Source organism: Struthio camelus, chromosome Z (assembly GCF_040807025.1).
Source record: "Struthio camelus isolate bStrCam1 chromosome Z, bStrCam1.hap1, whole genome shotgun sequence".
Classification (NCBI taxonomy): Eukaryota; Metazoa; Chordata; class Aves; order Struthioniformes; family Struthionidae; genus Struthio; species Struthio camelus.
Window position 1 is genome coordinate 22205375 of NC_090982.1, and position 23520 is coordinate 22228894.

A 23520-nucleotide genomic window follows, 5' to 3' on the forward strand; every position below is an offset into this window, starting at 1 on the left:
TTTTCACATTCACTAAGCATCTGAAAAGTGTCTCCAGGTAAGGGATTTCTTGTCCATCCCAAAATGGACTAAGCCTCAGCTAAGTTAGCCATTTAACTTGCTCTTCAGATCATCCAATCCTAGTGATTACAGCAAAGCAACACACCACCTTGCTGTTGAGGTTGGGATATAATTGTTTAGGAGCATCTTGAGCGGTTATTTGGTGCTGCAGTGTGCTGCTCTAAGAACCTCCTGGCTCTAAGAAGCTTCTGGGAGCCACCAGCCCTTGGGATTTCTAGAGCACTCCTCTACTGAAGACATGGTGCAGGAGGAGCAGGAGCAGGAGGAGGAGGAGGAGGAGGAGGAAGAGGGAAGAAGCAAAGGCTATAAAAGATGAGGACTTGATAACAACCTGGTGCAATAAACTTTAAAATCCAACCTGCTGTGGTGTTAGTGTTTAATTATTTTAATGAAGTTTTCAAAGTTCTGACAGATTCAGTATGGATGAAAATAAAGAGATTTAAAACATTAATCCTAGCATGTTATTTGAAGTATTTATTTTATAAATTAGTGATCTTAATTATAGTTTTGAGCAGCTTTTTTGGTCCCAGTATTGTTCTTCTGTTTTCAACCACTGTGAAGCAAGAATCTTCCCTTCTCTCTTCTACTCTTTTCCTTGTTATTTTATAGCTTTTTGCTATTGATCTAAATGTGATTCATAAACTAATGGTGATTTCTAAATTTTCTGCTGGTTGCAAAGAATTTACTTAACTGTAAGTTTCCTTTGCCTTAAACAAAATTAATGTTATTTAATTCTGTGAAAATGACCGCCCTAGTGTATCAGGTAGAAGCAACTAGAACAGATTGAGCAAAAAGTCCCTTCTTAATATATAGATATTTCACTCATGCCTGGAATATTAAAATTAAATACACAAAATTCTTTTTTCTTTCTCATCAACTTGTCACAACACCTATAGCACCGCTCTGACAGAAACTGAAAGAAAAAAAAACTATCCGTTTTGAATTTTCCACTTCTGCTATCCAAATCTCAGTTCATATGTACACATCCTGAAAACTGAAAAATGATGGGTGATCTTTCTAACTGTTTGATTTCTACATATTCACATGCAAAATCTCTATAACCATCACGTAAAAATCATTATTATGCCCACATATAAATCAAATTGACCTCTGTCTTTTAATGATGTATGCAATTCCCGCCTGATATTTTCAAGACATTTGACGTATTCAAAAAAGTAATCATCCTATATTTTACATTAGAGAACTAGAAAATAAATCAGTATGGTGTCTTTTTCAGTTGACAAAAAAAGTTTTCTACATTTTATTTTCTGAACCCCTGAATAGACTAGAATTGCTCAAAGTAAACCAAAGCTTTATAAAAGTTTATTATTCTCTCTACGAAAAGCTCTTCTCATATGAGAATGGATAAAACATTAAACTCATACATCTGCTCCCGCACTGGCTCTTCGATTCAAAACTGTTTTAACACAGGGGATCAGCATGTCATTTCTGCGTGTAAGTGAAAAGCTTCTAGAGCACCTAGACACCTATAGGTGCAGACAGGAATAAGCTCTATATCCTGTTGTTTCCAGCATAACTACCAATTTGTTGCGTAAACACCAACAAACCACCTTGTGCCTTGACATACCCTATTGCAAAATAGCTAAAATGTTCAATTGTATGTTCCCACATAAAGCATTCAGAAGGAGGTAAATCATTAAAACCAATAGAACTAGGAACAATTAGCAACTCAACAGACTGATTGATCCTTCCAGCCCTAGTTCTTCTATTAATTGCACATGAAGCACTGATGCACTCGAGAAATGCAAACCCTTGTCCAAAATCCGACAGAGTGCTGTGAAACTTTTAATATATGAACATCGTATGAGCCGTACAGAAAGGAGACCATTCAGAACTCAGAACTATTCAGAATTCGGAACTATTTGGGATGTGATTTTAAATGGAATTTCTTCCACTCACAGTGAACTAACAAAAAGAATTTCATATATCATTTTAAAATATGAATAGTATTTTTTTGGTATTCTTGTAACACCAGTTTTCTAAGATGTATACTAAATGTAATATAAAGCCTTATTTAAGAATGACCACACCAACCTATTTCGAAATTTAAGTTCCCTATAAAAATGTATCCACCAAACTCTCTCAAAGAAAACAAAGCTTAATAAAAATATCAAGCCATGGATACACTGATATTTCACTAGCTCGTTCTTACAATTCAGATACAGCACATTTGAAAACAAATTGCATTTAAAAACAAATTCCTTGTGAAAGGAAGACGTGGTTTTCAATGCAAGGCTGTGCATACGTATTGCTAGGACTGTCTAAGCGAGAAAGCAATACCCCCTTTCAGTAAAGCATGACCACTTTGTCTGTGTTAAGCAAGCCTAAAATCAGTTTCAAATCAATGCAGATGCAGCACAGAAACTTCCCCGCTCCGGCTGAGATTACCTGAAAACGTGCTTAGGAACAGCACAAAGTACATTGCAAAAATGAGCAAGCTGGAGTTAGTTAGTTTAAACTGCAGCCGGCTGCGGTCATGTGCTGCGCGCGCAGCGCCAGCGCGCCGCAGCCGCTGTCTCCCGAGATCTGCCGGCTCCCCCGTGGCTCCGCAGACCAGCCCGCGCTCACAGAGTTCACCCCACCGAGCCGGCACCGAGCCGGCCCTCTCCCCGCTCTCCCCCTCACTCTTTTTCTTTTCTTCGCTCTTTATTTTCTTTTTCCCCCCTCTCTCTTCCCAAACCAACAGGACACAGTCGGGCGGTTCAGGGACTCACGTAGGCCAGACTTCCTTCTGCGCAGCCCTTTGGGTAGAGCCGCTAATCCTTCTTATTAATTAACGAGATAACAGTGGTTAACCGGAAAGCAATATTAACGCTAGCTATCTAGGAAACTTCCAGCAGAAACGGTTTAGCCTTTTCGCTGATTCCCTGGTAAGAAAAATCATGCAGCTGGAATTGTCATAGCGTCTTGATGTTTTAAGAACTTCAAAGATTCAGAAGTGTTGAACAGCATTGGGCTGCGGAGATCTGTATCTGTTTTTTGCTCTCTTTCTTGGATAGTTCAAAAGATCACCCCCTCAACTTCAGCTTTTATCAACAGCTGGGGACACAGGCTCCCCCCAATTATATCACTCTTACACGAGGACAAAGGAGACTGTAAACAGTAACGTGACTGATCTGAGAAACGTACCGTTGAGAGGCGCACGCATTAAAACACTTAAAAACGTTCAGTGCATTTACCACCGCCTCAGCCCTTTAGGCACCCAAAACATTTCTCAAGGTCTACGATGCTTCATTCAGCACGCGTTGAAATATCTAACAGCGAGTTTGCACTTTATTTACGCTGCAGAAAACAAAAACAGCAGAGACAACGGGGTGGGGGGGGTGAGGAATTCTGCAGCGGAGACACGTTGCTGCAGATATGTTTTAGAAAAGCAGCAATGCAATTTTTTTTTCCCCCAACAGCCATTGTAAGACTAAGTAAAGCATCTATAAGGAGAAGGGATTTTTATTATCTGGTTTCTGTTGCAGCAAACAAGTACTGCGGCTTTCATTCAGCGATTGTCAAAAACTTTCCAATGTGCCCACTGCAATGCGGATGCCAACCAACGAATCAAAGGCATTCAGCAACGAGACAAAGAGGGTCTGATGCCAACCTCGGTGCCACTGGCAACCATTATTGGCACCGAGCACATTGTCTGCCGTTTTTTTTCTGCTCTCCTGGCACTTGACATACAAAATGGCGGTTCCCGTAGCCGCGGAGGCAGCGGGAGCGCTGCGCTGACTGAGGCAAATGCCACCAAATGATTTCCTAGGGGCTGAGGTGCATTTCGTACCAAGCCATGGATGCTCCCTGCTGCCTGACAAAAAAAAAAAAAAAGGCTTCCTCCGTAGAAGCAACGAGCCGGTCGTTTTCAAGGTTTGGGCTTTTTTTACAACGTATTGGGGGGGGGGGGGGGGAGAGGGGGAACGGGTGAGGGACCATGATACATAGAACAAGCAGAACCCTATAGAAATGTATTATCATTAAGCATCCTTAATGTTGACCTTAAACACTGATCGCAGTGTGTAGTTGCCACTTTCTTCCTCCATTTCAGTCAAAGGAACAGCATTGCAACCTGTGTCAAACTGCTTTTTTTTTTCCCCCTCAAGATCCCGAAGCACAAGAAGGTGAGAGAAGAGGGGGAAAGAGGCTGAACGCTGAGGGAGAAGAGCGAGGAAGAGAACCCGATGAAGTTGGTCAAAGACAAAGCTTGAGACGTTGGTCCTTATTTCTTCCTTCAAGACAGACATGGAAGTAGAAGCTATTTCTATAAGGAACCGAAAGGATTATTGACACTTCGAGATCTGGAAATTGTCAATATATTGTAACATTACTCTGCACTGCAATGCGGATGCCAACCAACAAATCACAGGCATCCTAGGCTAAACAAAGAGGGTCTGATGCCAATCCTGGTGCCACTGGCAACCATCACTGGCACTCAAACTATCCTTCCTCCTCTTTTTTCTCCCAACCTTTTTTTTTTTAAAGCAACAAAAAACACACTGCTTAGCCCCTTTACTCATTTTATTCGTTAATTCCCTCTTCATACTTTTTTCAGGGACTGAACTGTTTCTGTTTCTCTACTTAGTTTTTATTTGACCCCACTACACAGATTTTTACGTTCTAAAAGAGAAATGTAAACCAAAGTAGTATGAGTAAGATGCAGCATTTTGCCTGTCTTCATGCTTATCTTTTACAAAGCCTGGTGTTCTTAATCAAGTGCACTACAAAGTGCCACAATTAACCTGCTCTCAATGAGGATACAGAACCAAGGTTTGACAAAAGGGAAAAAAAAATACTAAGATAACTGAATACGACTTCCTCAGGAAGAGAGCCACCAGATGTTAGCAGAAGATTTACTGCAAAGCGGCAAGAGAGATACAAAATATATGCAGTTTACAATAAACAAGAGAGTCTACTAAGGGTGACTTGATACAAAGAAATGAGCCAGCTTCATCTGCCAGTGTATTCTCAAAGTAGCTTCTTAAAACTTTGGAAGTCGTAGCACTACAGCATGCTTATCCTACTCGTTCCTATTTAGATAAATGTTTTGAGTACACTCCTATCCTCAGTCCATTTAAATTAATAAAATCAACAATGCTCTGCAATTTTTTCTCCTATTTCAAGTTACTGGCTTCTGACAACTTAAAAATCCACACCATGTAAGGGTACGCTGACCCCAGTTTCTTTGGCTCAAGAGCTACTCGAACTATTTTGCCTCCCTTTGCAGTTTTGACTGTCACAGACAGGTAAAGGCATTAGAATTAGTCAGTGACCTATGTCTTGAAATGTATGTATTCAAAACACTTTTTGACTTTTCCTGTACAAAAGCTGTTGAAAGGTACAAATCATATACAGTTAAGATATTTTGTTGGATGCTGTCACAGCAAACTTTCTGGGTTACTGGAGATCAGATTTACCAGACTGTGCAGCTACTTAACGTCACTGCAAAACATTTAAGTGCTGTATACATTGTCTACTGCTGCGGGGAAAAAAATGTAATAAATACAGCCAGGAAAAAAGACAATGAATTGTATTTTTTCACAATGAATAATCCAAAAAGTTGGGCTGTATTTATAGGTTCATGCAAACATGAGCACCATTGGGATAATTAAATTCTAAAACACAAGTCATTAAAAGTAAAAAGCTTGTATTGTGTATCTTTTCTCGTAAAGAATGAATACACAGATGATAACAAAATCCTATAACCAAAGACATGTGCAATTTTACTTTTTTGTTATTAATCAAATCCATTTGGTTTATTTTTCATTTAAATCTCACAGTTATATATTGAGCATAAGATAACAGCCTACCATCTGCCCCTCTGCAGGCCATTTCTGCCTACCACCAGGCCAAGTTGTGAAATGGCCCGCCATCTGCGGCCGCTCAAACTTTCCCTGGTTTAGATTTGCTGCTAAAAAAGAAATGCTTTATTACTGCTGATCAGTCAGCACTATGAAGACTTCCAGAGGATGATACAATCATCGGAAAGAACCAAAATGACCCTCCACAGAGAAAACGCTTTTCACAGGGCTTAGAATCTGAGAAAACCTTTCTCTGCTCACATCCATTTATGGTTTATAGGACCAGCATATGAATATCGTTATCTGAATATGTAGTAAGACCAGCAGTTTTTCTCCTGACAAACAATTAACATCGGCTGATTTCCTTGTAATTCAGTAAAACTAAGTTTAAGTAGTTCTTCCTTAGTACACCTGCAACTTTCCATATTTTAATTATCTGCCAAATAAAGTCAGTATAGTACTGTGATTATGAAAATATAATTTTCACGGATAATTCTCTGGAATCATTACAATATGGATCTTTGTTGTGTGGTTCGGACAAGTAACATGAGCTAGTGAGGCAAAATATGAATAAAATATAAGTGTGGTGCGATGTAATTCTGAATACATACGGCATCTACAAAGCAGGATTTCTTTTATTTCGTGTTCTATTTTATAATGGTGAGAAAATTTGCAATTGCTTTTTAAAGTAATTGCAGATTTATCAGTTTAAGGACAAACTGTTGATTATTAGTAGCTAAAAAGATGAAAGTAAATATTATTATTATCTATCTGTTGGTGCAACTGCACATACCTGCATCTGTTGCTAACAGTACTGGGGGAAAAAAAGCCTATAAAAAGGAGAAAAACGTTTTCTGAAGTTGTAATTGGAAAAAACACAACATATTGCCACTCTTCGACAAAAATGGCAACTTCAGAGGAACTAAAGTACTTCCTTGGTAGGTCCTACCCTCTCTTGAAAGAACACGGCGCGAATGTCAAACATATATGTCATTTACACAGGTCTGTAAGAGAGCGTGTGTGTGTACGCATACATGCTGATTTACATATGTATATGTACCCACATTACGTATACAGACCACGGAATAATGTTTCACTGGAAGTCAACCCTTAGGGGAAACAGGGCAACTTGGAACAAAAGTCTGACACGCTAACATAAAAAACATGACAGTCTGCTTCCTACCTTGTTCCTGCACGTAGTATGCCAAAAACAAATCAAGCTCCTTGACTGATACTGTTATGTGATGTGGCTGGACGCAAAGTGCTGGATTTGTGCAATGTGGGGATTTCATGAGTCGCTCTCCATCCGTACTTTCCAAGGGGATGCCTTTGAACAGGATCACCATGACTAGATCCAGACGCCAGACTTTGTCAGCCTGTCGCAGGCAGTCGATTCTCCTAATCTTACCCTTCTGGTCAGGATTGGACAATACACAGCATGGGTGCTTCTTCCCAGTCACCGTGAGCACAAAATCCTCCCGGAACTCTTGGCGAATATCTTTGCGCAGCTTGGCGAGCAGCCTGGATGCCCACTTCTGCTTAATTTCAGGCTTCTCGCTAAGTAGCTCATCCTTGACTGCTCTTTCCTCGTCCTTTGACATTCGTTTCTCGTGTTTCTTAAAGTACTTGCGTTTTCGAGCCTGAAGGTTGAACCACGTATAGGCAATTGCACGGACATGTGGAAGAAGTGCCTCAATGAACGGGTGAAATTCATCCTGTGGAAAGAAGCAGAGGGAAAAAAAAGAAGAGAAGAAGAAAACTCAAAGTCAGTGCGTTCTCATACCCAAGGCAGCATCATGACAGATTTCCGAGAATCTTAAAGTGAAATGCAAGATGAAGAGAATAAAGACTAAAAATTTACTCAAAATTTACAGAAAATTTCTGCGTAACATCTTGTGTGCAATTATCGTCGCTGTCAGGCAGCAGACAGAAGTACACAGAGAATCTCATTTTCCCCGCATTTCACTCTTTGAAAGAAGCATGTGAAGATTTTATTTTGTATGCCTCCCCTCACTTCATCCCACAATGCTGCTCAGACTACATCATTTAAAAAAAGATGCTATCAAGATGTTTTATTTCTAACGTTTAAATATCTGAGTGAACGGCTAACATCAAGAAAAGTACCATTGCACAAAGAGGACACTATACGATTTTAAAAAATCTGAGCAGAAACGTGCAGAACGCTGAAGCGAATGCCACAGTTCATTTCTCTTCTCTGTGGTACAGAAACACAAAGCATATACATGCTCAGTGTAATGCCACACAGTTCCCGCTTTGGAGCATGCTCTCAGCAAGAGACTGCTGGTGGCACAAAGAGCATGCGCCATTAAACTTGATCCATTTTCTTATCAAACGTCCAACATTCCAGCACTGAAACAGCACCATTCCAGTGGTGGTAACTAGAGAAACCAGTATACAGCAAGGGAAAGTGGGCAAAAGACACACAGCCTGTCGCATAAAAATCCTAAGCAGAAGCTTCTGTACTTTCAGCTCTTCAGGCTTCCCCCCCCCACACCACCCCCAAACTCTGTAAAATAAAAGTTTATGAAGTTGAGAACAAAAATTACATTAATGTTCTTCTGGCAGCTCCACTATGGGATTTGAAGCCCCACAGAGTCAGTTAATTTGTTAACTGATCACATGAGTGTGGCAATTACTCTAAACCCCTTAAAAATCAATCTGAGGTGTACAATGAAAAATGGCAACTTGGCACAAATTTTGCATTCTTTGTGTTTCTGCATGCTGTGGCAGAGTGACATTAGGAGTGCACCACTGGTCAAACACTGCTTTTGTGAAATCCATGCAATTTGTTTACAGTTCTAAAATATCCCTTCCCGTCATCTGGCTTCACCTGCAAGTTCTTATCTTCTGCCTAGTAGCGGTATGTATTGCATTAAGGAGGTGATGCTTAGTTGTCATCTACAAGTACACCCTATAGCAATTAAATTAATTCATTTTGTCTGCTTAAAGTATCATCCTACACATCCATGTTAATATCTAAATAGGCCTTTCCAAAATGTAATGCCTCTTTTATGTGAACAAATCCACTGTTCAGAACAGCATGATCTGCTATCAAACATTGCTATACTCTGGCTTGGAAGGGAGACCTTAGGGGAGGTATCTCTCTTTCTGTGTGCAGGTATATTTCGTTTTAAATACTACGCAGATTGCTCATCATACTGAGTGACACAGTGCAATCAAACTAAAACTCTACCTTTTTTATATGATTACATTCAAGAATACAATTAACAAACTAGTATTTTAGCTACGCTGCTAGACAGGGAGTGAATTATATTTAACCAGTAGGCTGATTAACTCCATTAGGTAAAAATGATGAAAGTATAACTAATGGTCTCATAATTATACAGAGTTCAGTCTGCCATTATGGAAGCTTACTGGCCTTCAGGCCAAGAATTCAGTATTTAAATCTTCAAATTTCAAACAAACTTCCTAATTTCCTGCATGTTAATAACCTGCTAGATTTAGTGTATAGCTCTTCTCTACCCCACCCTCAAATCAAACAGAAAACAACAGAAAAGTTGCAAACGGTTTATCTATGGCCACGTTACCTTCGCAGAAAAAGAAAGAAGAGACAATATTGGAGCATGATTCAGGACATTAAATGATTGCATTACAGGATGATGCTTAACAAACAGCCACAAAGGCAAAAATTAAACTGATTAGTAGTTTTCAGCAGAGGTTTGAACAATTCTGATACTATACTGGCACATAAAACTAGGCCGTGGAAAGAGTTAAACCACAATCTGTTCTTTGTGTGGGAAGGCAATACTGCTCTGAGTAACCACAGCCCATGATAAGACTTCCCTATCTTCATACGCTTTCTGATGCCATGCTTTTTTTCCCTCATTTATAACTACTACAGAAAGTTTATTTTCTCACCTACAGAACTCATCTTAATCAAAGCATTTTATCAAAACGTTAATAAAATTTTAATTTAACATAAGCAGAAAGACTGCATGTTGTTAAATCTTTCCAATTCATTATAAACTGAATAGAATAGATTTACTACAGATTTTGGAAACTTTAGCAGCTGGGGGGACTAAGGGGGAAGAGTTTGATGGGCTTTAGGAGAAATGATTTTCTGTCCCAATATAGTTTCTCCTATGTCTGAAATCAACTTCAGCATTTATACCTTATAATGGCAATAAAATTACTGTGAGAATATTCTGCGCTACTAGACTACTAGAAATCTAGTCTTCCTTTTTAATGAACTGTCTTGGAATGGCTTTACCTTTAGTGACTGCACACAGTATTACCAACAATAACCAATAGTAATTTAAATATATAAATATTTTCTATAGTGAAACTCTAGGTTGTAAATTCAGATCTCCAGAGGTTAAATGTTTTTCTTTTAGAAGAGTGAAAAAAAAACCTTTTTTTTTTTACTGGGTTCAGGCTTCTCTTTCATAATATCATTAACTCCTAAAGCTATAAATATATCTGGAAGAGTGTGAAGGAGAAGCACAGCAAAGAACGTCCTGTTCTAAAGCAATATTATCAGATATCTCTGAGAGATTCATTGTGCATCTGGATTCCTTTCAAATGAAACATTACTTGACAAGAAGAAGTACCCATAAAATGATCCTAAATGGAGATCTGCAATTAATCACACACCTTCTCTACAAAACCTCCTAAAAATCCATCTACTAAATTTGATTTTTCTTCCCTTAATATTCATATAGGTGATAATGAAAAATGATTTTTATGTGGCACTTACCCATGTGTCATAGTTGCCCTTGCAATAAAGCGATTTATGGAGGTAAGATTTTCAAATGTCAGAATAAATTGCTCAGGTGAACCACTGTGCAATGGCAATTTAAACTAAAATGCAAGTTACTTTGAAATATGTATATAGCTTGTAAAAAAATGAAAAAAATACTAACAGTTTAATTATGTTATAACGACGATGGATAGGCCAGGCTTTCTCTTCGGAATAGATAAAGGGGGAAACATAATGCCTTTCTCCTTCCTTCCACTTCTCTAAACTTTGTATCAATTCATCCAAGCTTAAACTGAGGATAATAAAATAAATATATAAGGCAGAAGTCTATAGAAATTTTATATAGAAAACCTCATATACTCAATTTCCCTGCATTTCTCTGTGCATAGTGAAACAATATATTCTAGCGAGAAAAGAAAATGACAACATATTCCGAGTTTCCTGGACCACCATATTATAAAAATAAACCATGGTAAAAATATCACAAGAGACCAAGCATTTAAAGGCATGCAGTAACTGCATCCTGTCATGCCTCAGCAAGAGAGATAAATGGAGTTTATACTCATTCCAAAACAGTGAAAGCGGGGCGCATGGAAGAGGAAGAGAAAAAGACCAAAAAAAAAATTAAGTTGCATTTGCTAAGTCTCCATTCGTCTTTGTAGACCTTTTACACGTAATCAAACTTTCATTGAAATGGTGTTGGATAACATTCCAGTTAAGACAACAAGCTTGTCTTAAAACCATAATTTTAGATGTCACACTTGTTTCTAAAAGGTGCTACAATGCAGCCTCGGTGCAAACTGAACTACTGCTTTAGCAAGGAGCTTGGTCCAAACAGGTGTTCTGTGTTTAGAACTTTTACCAAAATGTTTTGTTCTGAGCACATACCACCACAATCAGCCTGCCTCTAAAGAGTCTTATGGATGGAGAAAACAATAGAGAGAAGTCTATTTTAACTCACTCACAACTGAAAATAAGATTAATCAATCTTTTATGTTAAATAAATGAATAACAAAAAGTATAAATTCTCATTCCCATTGTAATCTTATTTTTTTTTTAATTTATGGAAAGGAAAGGTGACTAAAAATGCCTTATTAATTCAGGGAGAGATAATTTCCAAATTAAAATCAAATTGCTGCAATTGTGTTCCATGTATGTATCGCTAAATGTGAACTGTTTCTACACAGCACATGATACAGCATGACTGGGAAACGTTATGCATAAGTTACTGACACGCGAAAGCAAGAAACTGTATCTTTTGCTGTAGAAGCACAGCATTATGTTTTTGTATACATCCAACTATGGTACTTTAATACAAATCTGTTAAAATTATGAAACTTATTACAACTTTGAGAGGAAAAGTCCAAAAAAGCAAGCACATAGGAAAAATGTCATTAGAGTAGGAATCAGCAAAATGAACTATCCACTGTATTAGAGATGAAGTGAAAATTTGCCTATTTACAAGGTAAAACCTGCTTTCCTCTGTTTTTCTCTTAGGTATACGTTCTTGTGCAGAGAAGTTTTACTGTCTACCAGTAATTTCACAGAATGGCAAGCTTATTCAGAATTAATTTCCACCAACTCTGGATTCAACCACAAGTAATAATTTCTATGTGTGTACCTGCAAAGATGTGTCTTTCTGTTACACAAAATGCTTCCTGCATATAATATTAATTTTTCTTTTGAATAACAAATATTTCAATAGCACTCTTGGCCAGTTTTGCTCCACTGAAGTTCACGTTTACTTGCTGAAAATATCCATATCTAAGTCAATCACACTTAGATGCCAAACAAAATATAAACAATAAAAAATGTGTCAGCCAAAAAGCTACAGGACTGTATCCAATCACTGAATAAGCCTTATCATTGTTTTCATCTTCATTCACAACTTGTGAATACTTCAGTCCTTTCGCATTACAACGCTTTCTAACTGTCGAATAACTTAAATCGTATTTATTTATTCACTATAGTACTATCAGCGCATTATCGGTTGCTTAATAACAACATAGCACGAGGCGACACTTTCGCACATTTTCCTCTTCTTTAGCTATTTGTTGCACCAATGTGGAAGCAAGCAGTTATCGCTTAATCAGTTTACATCACATCCTCCTAAGACAGACTTTCACAAAAGCTTCTGAAAACTATCCCCTGGCTTTGCAGACACAGCCGCCCAGCTCGGAAAAGCCCTCCCGTGCCGCGGCACGTATTTCCCACCAGAGCACTCGTGGCAAAACGCGCTCCTCGGGCCAACTTCCCACGGGGCGCTCCGGGCGCCGCCGCTGCCTCCCGAGCCGCGTTTTGGGGCGGCGCGGACCCCGGCCCCGGGCGCCCCCCGCGCAGCCCTGCCGGGCGCCCCGCGCCCCCGCGGCTGCTCCCGCTGCCGCCCGCGCTCCCCCTGACAGCTCTCCTCCCCGCTGCCAAACAGCTGCCGGCGCGGCTCTCGTAACCCGCCGGCTCTTTTCTTTGCTTCTGAGGATGCACGCGGATCTATAAGCTGCAATTTAACGGGGGTTGGGGTCTGGGGGGGGGGGGAAGCTGGGGGGCTTGAGGGGGGGGTGCGCCGTGTCCCTACATAACCGAACACGAAAACGCTCCACAGCTCGGTCAGCCCCACTGCAATCACCCTCGCTGCTGGCAGACGGTATGGTACTAACTATCTGAAGGTAGCGCAAGATTACTTCGCACGAGACAGTGCTCAATTCTGGTAAAAAAAAAAAAAAAAAAACTTTCCCTTTTAAACCCTTCTATTAGGGTCTGAATAAAGTGGCGAGCTGAAAAGACAGCAGACCGTTTCACTCCAGTCAAATCAATACTCTCCAAACCTGCTTTTTAGCGTAATTATGCTCATTTCCATTTTGTTAACCTCTGACTTTTTATGCACTAACAATTAACAGTATTTGTCTACGGGTGACACTTTGAATGAATCTCCCCAAAACAATGGCCTGGTACAGTTTATTCTCTACTGTTCTCTTCTGCGAGAGGAGTTTGGCTGTGACAAGCAGTTACAACTGTGCTTTAACCCGTTACAACTACTAGCAATGACTCATTAACAACTCACATATAAAAATAAAAATCATGTGAAAGTAAATATATAAATAAATAAATGAATAAATAAATAAATAAAAACGCTTCTATACCTGAGTGAGACAGATTGGAGAATACATCATGACTTCGCTTTGAGAACACGCTGCCCGGAGAGCCCCTAAGAAAAGCCTCAAAAAGGAGTAATTTCATCTATTCATTTTACAGTCATCTGAGACTCAAGGAAGATGAAATCAATCAGGACGGGGCTCTGCCCTGGATCACCACAACTTCACAACAAACCCCAGTCCTCCTTAAATAGCCAAAGATTCAAGTTCACTCCGTGTGCTAGATTTCCCGGGGTGAAATCCAATCTACACTTTTAACCCTCTTGTAGTCGGCGGCGCAGGAGTCTTGCTTTTGCTGCTGCTGCTGCTGCTGGTTGTTTTGCAGATGGGGGGGAGGACTCGAGGGGGGTGGGCGGGAGGATTTTTTGTTTGGCTCTTTTTTTTTTTTAATTTTTTTTAAGAAGTTGGTGGTGGATTATTATGGTACTGTCACCACGCTCTCGAAAAGTTCAAGGTTACAGCCCGGAGCAGAGGAGAAAAATCCCGGAGTGATGGCAGGCGAAACTTTGCACGGCAGCGACCATGTGTGCGGGAGCCAGCCGGAGCGAGAGTGTGCGTCCCCCAAGGGTGGAAAATGCTCCGCAGCGCGCAATCTCCGGGCTCCTCTCGCGGCAGCCTCAGCCTCCTGCTCCCTTCGCCTATCCGCTCCCTCCTCCCTCCCTCCTTCCCTCTGCGGGTAATGTTAAGAGACTGCTTTCCAAACGCCCACTATAATAAAAATGATCTCCTGAAAATTCAAACGATAAATCTCTCTCTCTCTCTCCCTCCCTGTTCGCTCGCGCGCCTTACTTTCCCCCCCCCCAGTTCAAAACTTGGAAGTTGAAAAATTCACCGGTTACACCCTCTGGACCCCGTTCCAGCTCTCTCCCCAAATGAGACTTAAGGATTTTTTTTTTAATTATTTAATTACACAATCATCGCTTACACTCCTCCTCCCCCTCCTCCTCCTGCAAACACATTCCTTTTCCACCAGATCCCCCTTCCCCTGCCCTCCCTCTTTATTAATCGCCATCTAACACTGCAAAAGGAACTACCACGTTTTGCAAACATCCCTCATTTTCCCTCTCCTCTGGTGGCAGAAAGTTGGAAGCGGGGTCGGGGGGGGGGGTCGGGGGGGGGCGGTGGGAGGGAGGGAAGGCAGAGGTCGTCATCTGCATGAGGTTTCTTCTCCTTGCCCCCCTTTCTGGGTACGCTTCTGTCACTCCCGACAACCCCACGGCCCCGCTCCCCCCGGGAAGCGGGACATTCCCGCCGAGGCCCCCGGGGCCGCGCCCGCCGCCGCCCCCTGCCCCGGCCCGGCCCGGTCCGGCCCGCGGGTGCGCAGCGGGTCCGCGCCGCGCCGCCGGCCCGCACCGCCTCCGCGGGCGGCCGAGGGGCACCGGGCTCTGGTTTCAATCTCCCGGGGGCAGCTTTGGCTGGGGGGGGGGGGGGGGGTCTGGAGCCTAGGGACGCGTTTTTTGCAGCGGGTGGGCAGGGAGGGAAGAGGAGGCGCGGAAGGAAGCTTGTGTCTGCGCCCCTGAGAAGCGCGGAGCGGGCGCGGAGCGGAGCGGCCCGGCCGGCAAGAACCACTGACTTCCTCTCTAGGCAGAGCGAGAGTTTATCCGCGTCAGGCATTTCGCAACGGCACTTCGAGAAAAGTAGGCAGGTTCAAGTCAACCATGAAATGGTCACTTTTTAACCCCGTCCTGTCCTCATTAGGGAAATGCTCAAACACAGCCCATTTTCAAAGAGGGCTCTTAATGAGGGGCGCTTGCCAAGTCTTACCAGCTGCAATTCCTATAGATTTACAAACCAAAAGAACACGGGGGGGGGGGGCGGGGCGGGGGACGCAGAAAGCCCCTACAAGCCAGGTAACGTCCAAGGAAACAGCAAGGGTCCAACACGTTCACCCTTGCAGAATCCCGCACCGCGTCCCCTCGCCTCGGTAAGGGGCTGCACTGGCAGAGTTGGCTCAGATCTGCAGGGTTTAGTAACAGCCACGGTTTCTCCATTCTACAAACAGCACGGAAAAGTAACAAGTTCAGAGCACGAGCTTAGGCAAGAAGGGATGAGGCAAAGTTGGGGTTAACCACAGTGAGCACATTTATTTTCCTATCTGGTGCAGAATACCCCCCAAATCCTATCATCTTTTCCTTTTCCCAGACACTGCAAAAAGCTGATAATGCCAGCTTTAAATACCAGAGTTTCCCTTTGAATAAATATTCAATTTAACGGGAGTTAATTTACCATAAAAGGCATTCCCCTTGGCACAAATGCACTGATGTCCTTGAACACACCTCTTCAAGCGCTTGAACCCTTACACAAGAAGCCATTATTATGGACCTGATTTAAAACCGTAATAACCCTTCTCTATCCCCCCCCTCTCCTCCAGACCCCCTCGCAAGGATGAAGGCAAGCTCCCAACCCCACATCCAGTAATGCTGCCTCTGTGAGCTGCACAGATTAGACAAGTCTTCCCCTCCTCTTGCTGGGCTTGCAGAAGGCCCTGCTGCCTCCCAGGTCCTGGCCAAGGGACCCCTTTGGGCCAGAGACCTGTGCACCAAAAGCAACAACTGTATGGCAGGGTCCCTGGAGCAAGGAGAGGCAAACTGCAGAAAGCAAAGGGGAGCAAGGTAAGAACGCACACCGAGCTGCATGCTTCCTGCAGTCTGGGGCTGGGGAAGCCCCACTGCTGCAGTGGGGCACGGCGTCAGGTTGACAGCGGTTTGCATCCCCACGGGAGCAGGCTGAGAGCACGTTTGCATCTGCACTGTAGCACGCTCGGAGGGTTTTGCATCCCCATGTAGAGGGGACAAGGAGGGGCTAGGTCTGGCCCCCCTACATGTGCTGGTGCCCCCCACAGCCCAGCCAGAGGTCACAGGAAGGCCAAGCCTTCCCTAGAGCCAATGTGCTGGCCAGGATTGAGCAGGTCCCTCATGTGAAGGCATCCCAGGGAAAGCCTGGCCAGGAGCTCCTGCACTCTTTTCAAGGCCCACCTTCTCCTGCACACCACCTAGGAGGCAAGGTGGGCACAGCACAGATTGCTGCAGGTTTATCCCCACAGGCACTGAGGGCACCAGCAAGGGGAAGCTGAACTGGGCACGTAAAAGGCGATGGTAGGTTTCAGCTTTGCTCCTGTGGGTTAACCCCAGGAGGACTTTGCATAGGAGGGAGACCTCACCCTAGGAAGCTTCTCTTGAGAACAGAGCCCTGCACTTTGCGAAAATAATAAAGAATGCCATCTCTCCTCCGCATCTCTGCTGAGGTTCATAAAAAGACATGTGAAAACCAGGTTAGCACATACTTCAGACAAACACAGTACTAATGCAGCAATGACAGCAGCCCCAACGGCTGGGCCCTGGCATGCAGGGAGACCCTGTGGGAAAATAGCTCAATTGCTTCCAAGTCCTGGCTCGCATGAATTCCCATCCCCCTAAAAATCCTTTTCTCCCACCCTTCATACTAAAAGTGCTGCTACTGTTGCATGTTCTCTGTCCTTGAAACTGGTGTACAGCTGCTTTTTGCTCTCACTGCCAGGGCTATGCCAGCCTCTCTACCTGACACCTGAAAGTTCAGATATCATTTCAAGGCAGACAATTAAGAAAATAAAAGCCCACCACCTGACCTTCCTGCTGAGCGGCACTGTGAGCTGTTCTCGCCTGCGCAGGGACTGACTGGGTCGAGCCAGGGGAGGCCAGTCGGCCAGCGGCAAGCAGGAGCACCGATAACACACATCTGGGCACGCACACTCAGGCACTGGAAAACTTCTTGCAACAAATACACCCGTCCAGGGGGAACTCAGGAATAAAAGGCACCTTTTTTGCATCAATAAGCTGCAAATGCTGAAGCTCCTTGTGAATTGCCCTCCCTGACCACGTGCGATCTCCAGAGGGGGTCTGCCCCCTCCACCTCTCCATAGCCTCCCACCCTGCCAGGGTGCCCAGTACAGTGGGGGCCCAGCCCCCACTGCAGGATTTGAGTCAGCTCGGGAAAGAAAACCCAGGAAGGCTTTTTGACAGCTCGAGGCAGAGAGGAGGCTCTCCAGTTCCCCCCCTTCCCATCCCCCAGTGCAATTTTTCCACCAGGGATGCAGATGCTGGTGCTGCTGGACTTGCTCCAAACGCCCAGTTTTTCCTCCCTCCCTCCCAAACAACGCTCACAAACTACGCCACACGCTGCAAAGCGTCATTGCCGTGAGATTTCAGAGGTAATAATGTTAACAAGTGGAAAGGCCAGTTAGGCCTCCTCTAGCCTTCCAAAAGCAGAATTTCAGATGATGCACTTTGTCTGGACAACTGCTCTACCGTTTGAGTTTTGGAGCGTAAGACTGTTGTTATACCTCAGAAATCGGAGAGGAAGGCATTGCTCACGCTGTAGCACATAACCTAAGATTCTCTCAGGACACAAGCTGGCAGACTGGTTGACTATCTAAACACACACATATTGAACTTCTAAGAAAACAAATTTTCATGAATATTCCAATAGACTCTTTGTGAAAATTGGAAACATTTGATTTAGGCATAGCCTGTTTAATATAAAAGATTAGATACTCAAGGACGATTTGTCCAGCCCCAAAATCTGTATTTAAAAGGCCTCTGTGATCCAAAGAAAAGCTTTAGAGTGCTTTATATATCTAAGTCTAATCACAATACCATTAGCTTTTCAGTTACATCCGTGGTTAGAATATGCAGTTCATAAACATGCCTCTTAGCTATACAAATACTTACACACATAAACATTGCACAGTGTGAATAAAGTAGAAGTAGTTTGTGTCAACCGTGTATCATAAATAACCCAAACTTTACTATGTTATCATAGTGTTATCTAATGTCAATTCTATGTGAATGACTCGTCTTTGTGTCTTGCAAGATTCCTTGTGCTATCACATTACACTGCAGAGCAAAGTTTGGGATGTATGTGATATAATCACAGCCTTGGTCACTGTTCTTAGGTACAGGAGTATTGTGTATGCATATATATATATATATATATAATTTTTTTATTTATTTAATATACTTACATACGTACACACACACACAGAAGTTGGGTAGAAAACATTTAGGGGATAAACATAACTAGCTAAATAAGCAAACTGGCAATACATTGGTTTATGAGGTCTCAATTCATTTCATATTGCAGCTGAACCGTAAGGTATTGATGATTCTTTTAAAATGCAAACAGCAATCAGTTAAACTTCTGAGTCAGTGTAGTATCACACCTATAAATATATGTATCATAATATTTACTAGCACTTGGGAGTTTTTTCCTAAATGATCAGAAGAAACACACACTCTATATAGTGTATATATATGATCAGGAGAGAAACACTACTGTCTCTACATACACAGACACATACCTACAAAGGGCATGTGTACTTGACTCCTGTCTCCGTGCAGTTTGATGGGGACTATAATACTCAAGCTTTCCGCAGCTCCCAGACCAGCAAATGAAAACATCAAACCTCAGATAAAACTGTAAACCACAACATTTTGGGTTACACAACACTGCAGTTTTTCTCCTCCCTGCGGGTCACACTCTCAGCCTTACAAAACGCGGAACCCCCCCCTTACCGCAATAGAGTACATTCCTCCAAAATTCACATTAACTGATTTTAAATGCCCCGGACATAAACAACAACAACAATAACCCAATTTCAGCTGCCTTTTTTCTGACAGCTTAAATCCCTGTGCAGATTTTTACAATGCTGTGGGATATTTTTAAGCTGGATTTAAATGTCTGCACAAATCAGAATTAAAAAGTTAGCCTTTTTTCTTGTGATTCAAAGTTAAAGTCATATGGGTTGTGGCTGAAGATCGCTTCAAAGAAAGTTAATCTTGTGTATTTTGGCGCCTTTTCCCTGCCAGCTACTGTACTTAAAAAAAAAAAAAAGTTGGAGATCTTGTCTGTCCCATCTGAAGTTCAATGGCAGCGCTTTCCAGCCGCGGGAGGAGAAGATGGCCATGTTCGCAGCCCTAATAATAATTCAGATCACGCCACATCGGCATCTTGTGTCAAAGTCGAATCTGGCTTCCCCACCCCCTTCAACCTGAGAGCTGCCAAGTCCTCACACACTCCACATTCAACCACAACTTAATGGATGGGATATTGTGCATTAAAATGTGGCCCAGACACACAGGCAAAGAGAAGACAAGAGGGAAAGCAGACAGACACCCACACGCATACACACAGACACACAGGAGAAAGGAATGAATTAAAATACACACACAGGTCTGACAACAAAACAGCAATGAAAAAAAAAGACAAAAAGGAACAACAAGAAACACTCAAAATTAACTTTAAAAAACAAGCCAGAAATGCCACCCGAACGCTGCACCCTGCAATACAGCATGAAAGACAGTAACACAAGCCTCCAGAGACAATTTATCTAGCAGACCATACACAACAGTAATGCCATTTCTCCAACATTCTACATTAACAGCGCAGTCCATTAACTATGAAAACCACCAAGACAGCCAGAGAGTAAATAGTATATTAAAATGTAAGTGAAGAAACAATCTCTACAGCAACAAGAAAGAAGGAAGAGTAACTGTCTGCAAGGTACAAATAAAGTAGCATTTGCATTAATCCTTTCCAGCATTTAACTGATAGTTGCCTGCCAGACAGGAGGGGGGAGGGGGAGAAAGTTGAAGCAGGAAGTGTGCCAAGTTCAGCACTTTTGGACGCAAACTCCCATCAACTGATTCCTGGCATAAAAGTGTGACCCATATACAAAAGCTGCCAAAAAAGCAAAATATAAACAATCCACCACTTATATCTCATCCTGTAAAACAGAAGTGATATCAGCATTTAAGAAGGGGGTATAACATCCACTTTGAAACCACAGAGACACAATCTCAGCCAGGAAGAAGAAAAAAAAGCAAGAGCCAAACAAGTTTGAAAAGAAAAATCATTTTCAATGCCACATACCATTGCACTGTATTGCATTAAATAAATGGGATCCTGAAAGCTGTAATACACACCACTGGGCCATTGGCTTCATATTCCCAGGTAAAAAAGCTACTCTTTTCGCAAAGGCTCGGAATGCTTTCTTAGTTTTTTGTTTGGATTTCCAGACATGGCTTTCTGGGTTTTTTTTTTGTTTTTCTTTTTGAGGGGGAAAAAATATTATTTGCTCAGGCTGGCTGTTGGCTTTGATTTTGTTTGGTTTTGTTTGTTGTTATTGTTGTTGCTCCTGACTCTGTGTGTGTGTGTGCGCGCACGTGTGTCACCAAAGGCAAAGAAAATTCTTGGCCAGAGCCAGGGAAAAGGCGGTAAAGTTACAGACAGTGTGGGTGCCGGGGGGGGGGGAGGGAGGGAAGGGGGCAACGAGCAGCCCCCTCCCCATGTCTTCCTGATCGTCCTCCTTCTTCGAGCTGCCAGGCCAGAGAGCAGGTTGTAGTGGCTGATTTCAACAGGCGGTCACACAGAAGCTGAGACCTTTTTTTTTTTTGACCTTTATATAAACGTATTTTAATATGTATATAAATATATAAATATAAATAAATTATATATATATATATATATATATTTCCCCCACCACCACCCCCCGGCGCTAGCCCGGTCTGTGCGCGGTGCTCTCCGCACCGCTCCCCTCGCGGACGGCTGCGGAGGGGTCGGCGCTGCGCCGCCCGGGGCGGCCCCGGCCCCGGCCCCGGCCCCGGCAGCGCGGCTCTCCGCTTCCGCCTGGCGGCTGCCGCACACAGCGAGGCCGCGCCGCTGTATTTGCATATTCGCCGGGCGGCAGCCAATGGGCGGCGGCGGCGGCAGGGCGCGCTCTCTGCGCGGGGGCGCGCTCCCTGCGCGGCCCGGCGCAGGCACCTGCCTGCGGTTTGACCGCCGAGGGCAGCGGCAGCCTTGACTTGGTTTTGTCCGTTTTTCTTGTGGCAGTGACTCGCGTTTTATGCACAGTCCCTATCTTCAGCGTTTCCAGAAATAAAAGAAATCGCCGTAGGCTAAGAGGGATACACATATGATTTTAGATCCACCGCTTGCTTTATTTCTACTTCTACAGAAGGCATTCAAATCAAATTCCCCGCTCCACTCCTTGCAGCGGGACTGAAGGTATAGCCACCGTCCTAAGACCCAAAACGCTCACCGCTTTGCTATTGGCAATGCTCTGAGCAGATGATAACGCAGAGGGCAATAATGGGGCAGGAATAGTTAAGTCCCTTGCAATTGCTTTCAAAAATTTTAAATAAATTAGTTACCAAAATATTTTAATTTAGCCCTTACAGACCACACTTGATGAGTACGTTGCTTCGCACATATTTTTATAAAATGCTTTTGCAGACTGGTTGTATAATTGCTTAGTTTCAGATGCCTTTTATAAACTATCACATCATACTGTTCCCTAAAGAATTAACTTCATTCCAGAGGAATTGTTCTCCAGTTCACACCAAAAGGCAGTAAGGCAGGCACCTCACAGAGGAAGGATTTCATATATAAGACTTCCAACAAAACAGGGCATTTACAATGAAATAAATAAAACTGCATGAGGCAAAAGAATGCAAAGAGTTTTAATTGGTTAGATAAAAAATATATTTCTTCCTGTTAAAAATTGTTTGCTGAGCACAGATTCTAAAGAATCTTCATAATTGCCTGGAGACCATTGCCGGGAACTATTTGATAAATATAATCAAAGGCTCATGTATTTCATAAGAGGTTGACCTTAAGTTCTGTTAATTCTGGATTTTCCAGTCTACTGAGGTTAAACGTCTGTAAATATTGCTACTGCTTCTTATTTCTTAATGTTCATAATGAATGAAATATGCTAAGAGTGAAAAACACAGTTTTCCTCCATGGGTTATTGTTACATATTCAGTTGCCTATCTGGATATGAGTAGAAACCAGTTTGGGTAGAAAAATATTCACTTGCAGAATTTCTGCTAAAATAAGTAACGTTCGAAGAATTATTTGACATCTTGTTAACAGAATCAGGAACAGTTTTCAGGACTTATGTTCAAAGCTGCCCATGGAATTTACTTTGTTAAAAACTCTGCTTCTATTTTTACATGCTTGTTGATAGTGAGCAAATTATCCACAGGACAGGGAAATAATATGAGTAAAAGAGTAATACTCTAGCACATGGATGGTCCAGCAATAAAGTCTGTGAGTAGTGCAGTCACAGAATAAAGTGAATAAACAGGGGTCATATTTAGTGACCATGCAATAGGCATACTCTCAGTGCAGTTCAGCTATGTGCATGAAAGGTACTGCAGTCCTCACGCATAAAAAGACATCCAAGAAAATCAGGTAGTTTTAACTACATACATCATTTTTCAAATTTAGAAAAACTGTTTTAACCTCACAAGCTATCAAGGCAGAACTTTGAATTTTTCATGGCAAGAATTTTGTAGTTAAAAAGATGCTGTTTGCTCTTCCCACAACAATTCGTTCAAGTCCTTCTGAGTAATAAGCCACAAAAAATTCACAATTTGCACATGTGCACGACACTTGCTCATTATTTCTGAAAGTTCATACCTTTGCCATGCTGCTCTTTATATGCTCCCTGGTCCCACTGAGCCTCCTGCATAGTTTCCTAGCAACTAGATAGAATTATAACTCTGAGCTTGGCACAGGCAAAATGGATTCTTCTGCTTCTCCCCCCAAGGCAAATACTCGGTGGTCTAGGGTAAAATGCACTGGGCAAAGAGATCTGCAGTTCCAGTCAGGAAGCTTCCAAAGACTGGTATTAATAATTCTCTGTACTTTCAGGCAAAGCCTAGGATTCCTGCTCTCAAAGGGTGAGACAAGCGTCACTCGTCCCAGCCCCACTCTTACATAC

The 23520-nt window shown here is 42.6% G+C and overlaps 1 protein-coding gene across 3 annotated transcripts in view; it reads right to left on the bottom strand.

Annotated features, from left to right (window-relative positions):
* The window catches only part of NFIB (nuclear factor I B), a 174279-nt gene extending 160004 nt beyond the window's left edge, over positions 1-14275 (bottom strand). For 2 of the 3 annotated variants that reach the window (XM_068928890.1, XM_068928891.1), the window contains exons 1-2: positions 13746-14275; positions 7051-7582 (exon numbers count right to left, since the gene is read on the bottom strand). In XM_068928890.1, coding sequence (XP_068784991.1) covers positions 7051-7582; positions 13746-13775 — 562 coding nt within the window. In that variant the 5' untranslated portion in view covers positions 13776-14275. The remainder of the gene's footprint in view (positions 1-7050; positions 7583-13745) is intronic. The other variant, XM_068928892.1, reaches the window with a different exon arrangement.
* Positions 14276-23520: the final 9245 nt, after the last annotated feature.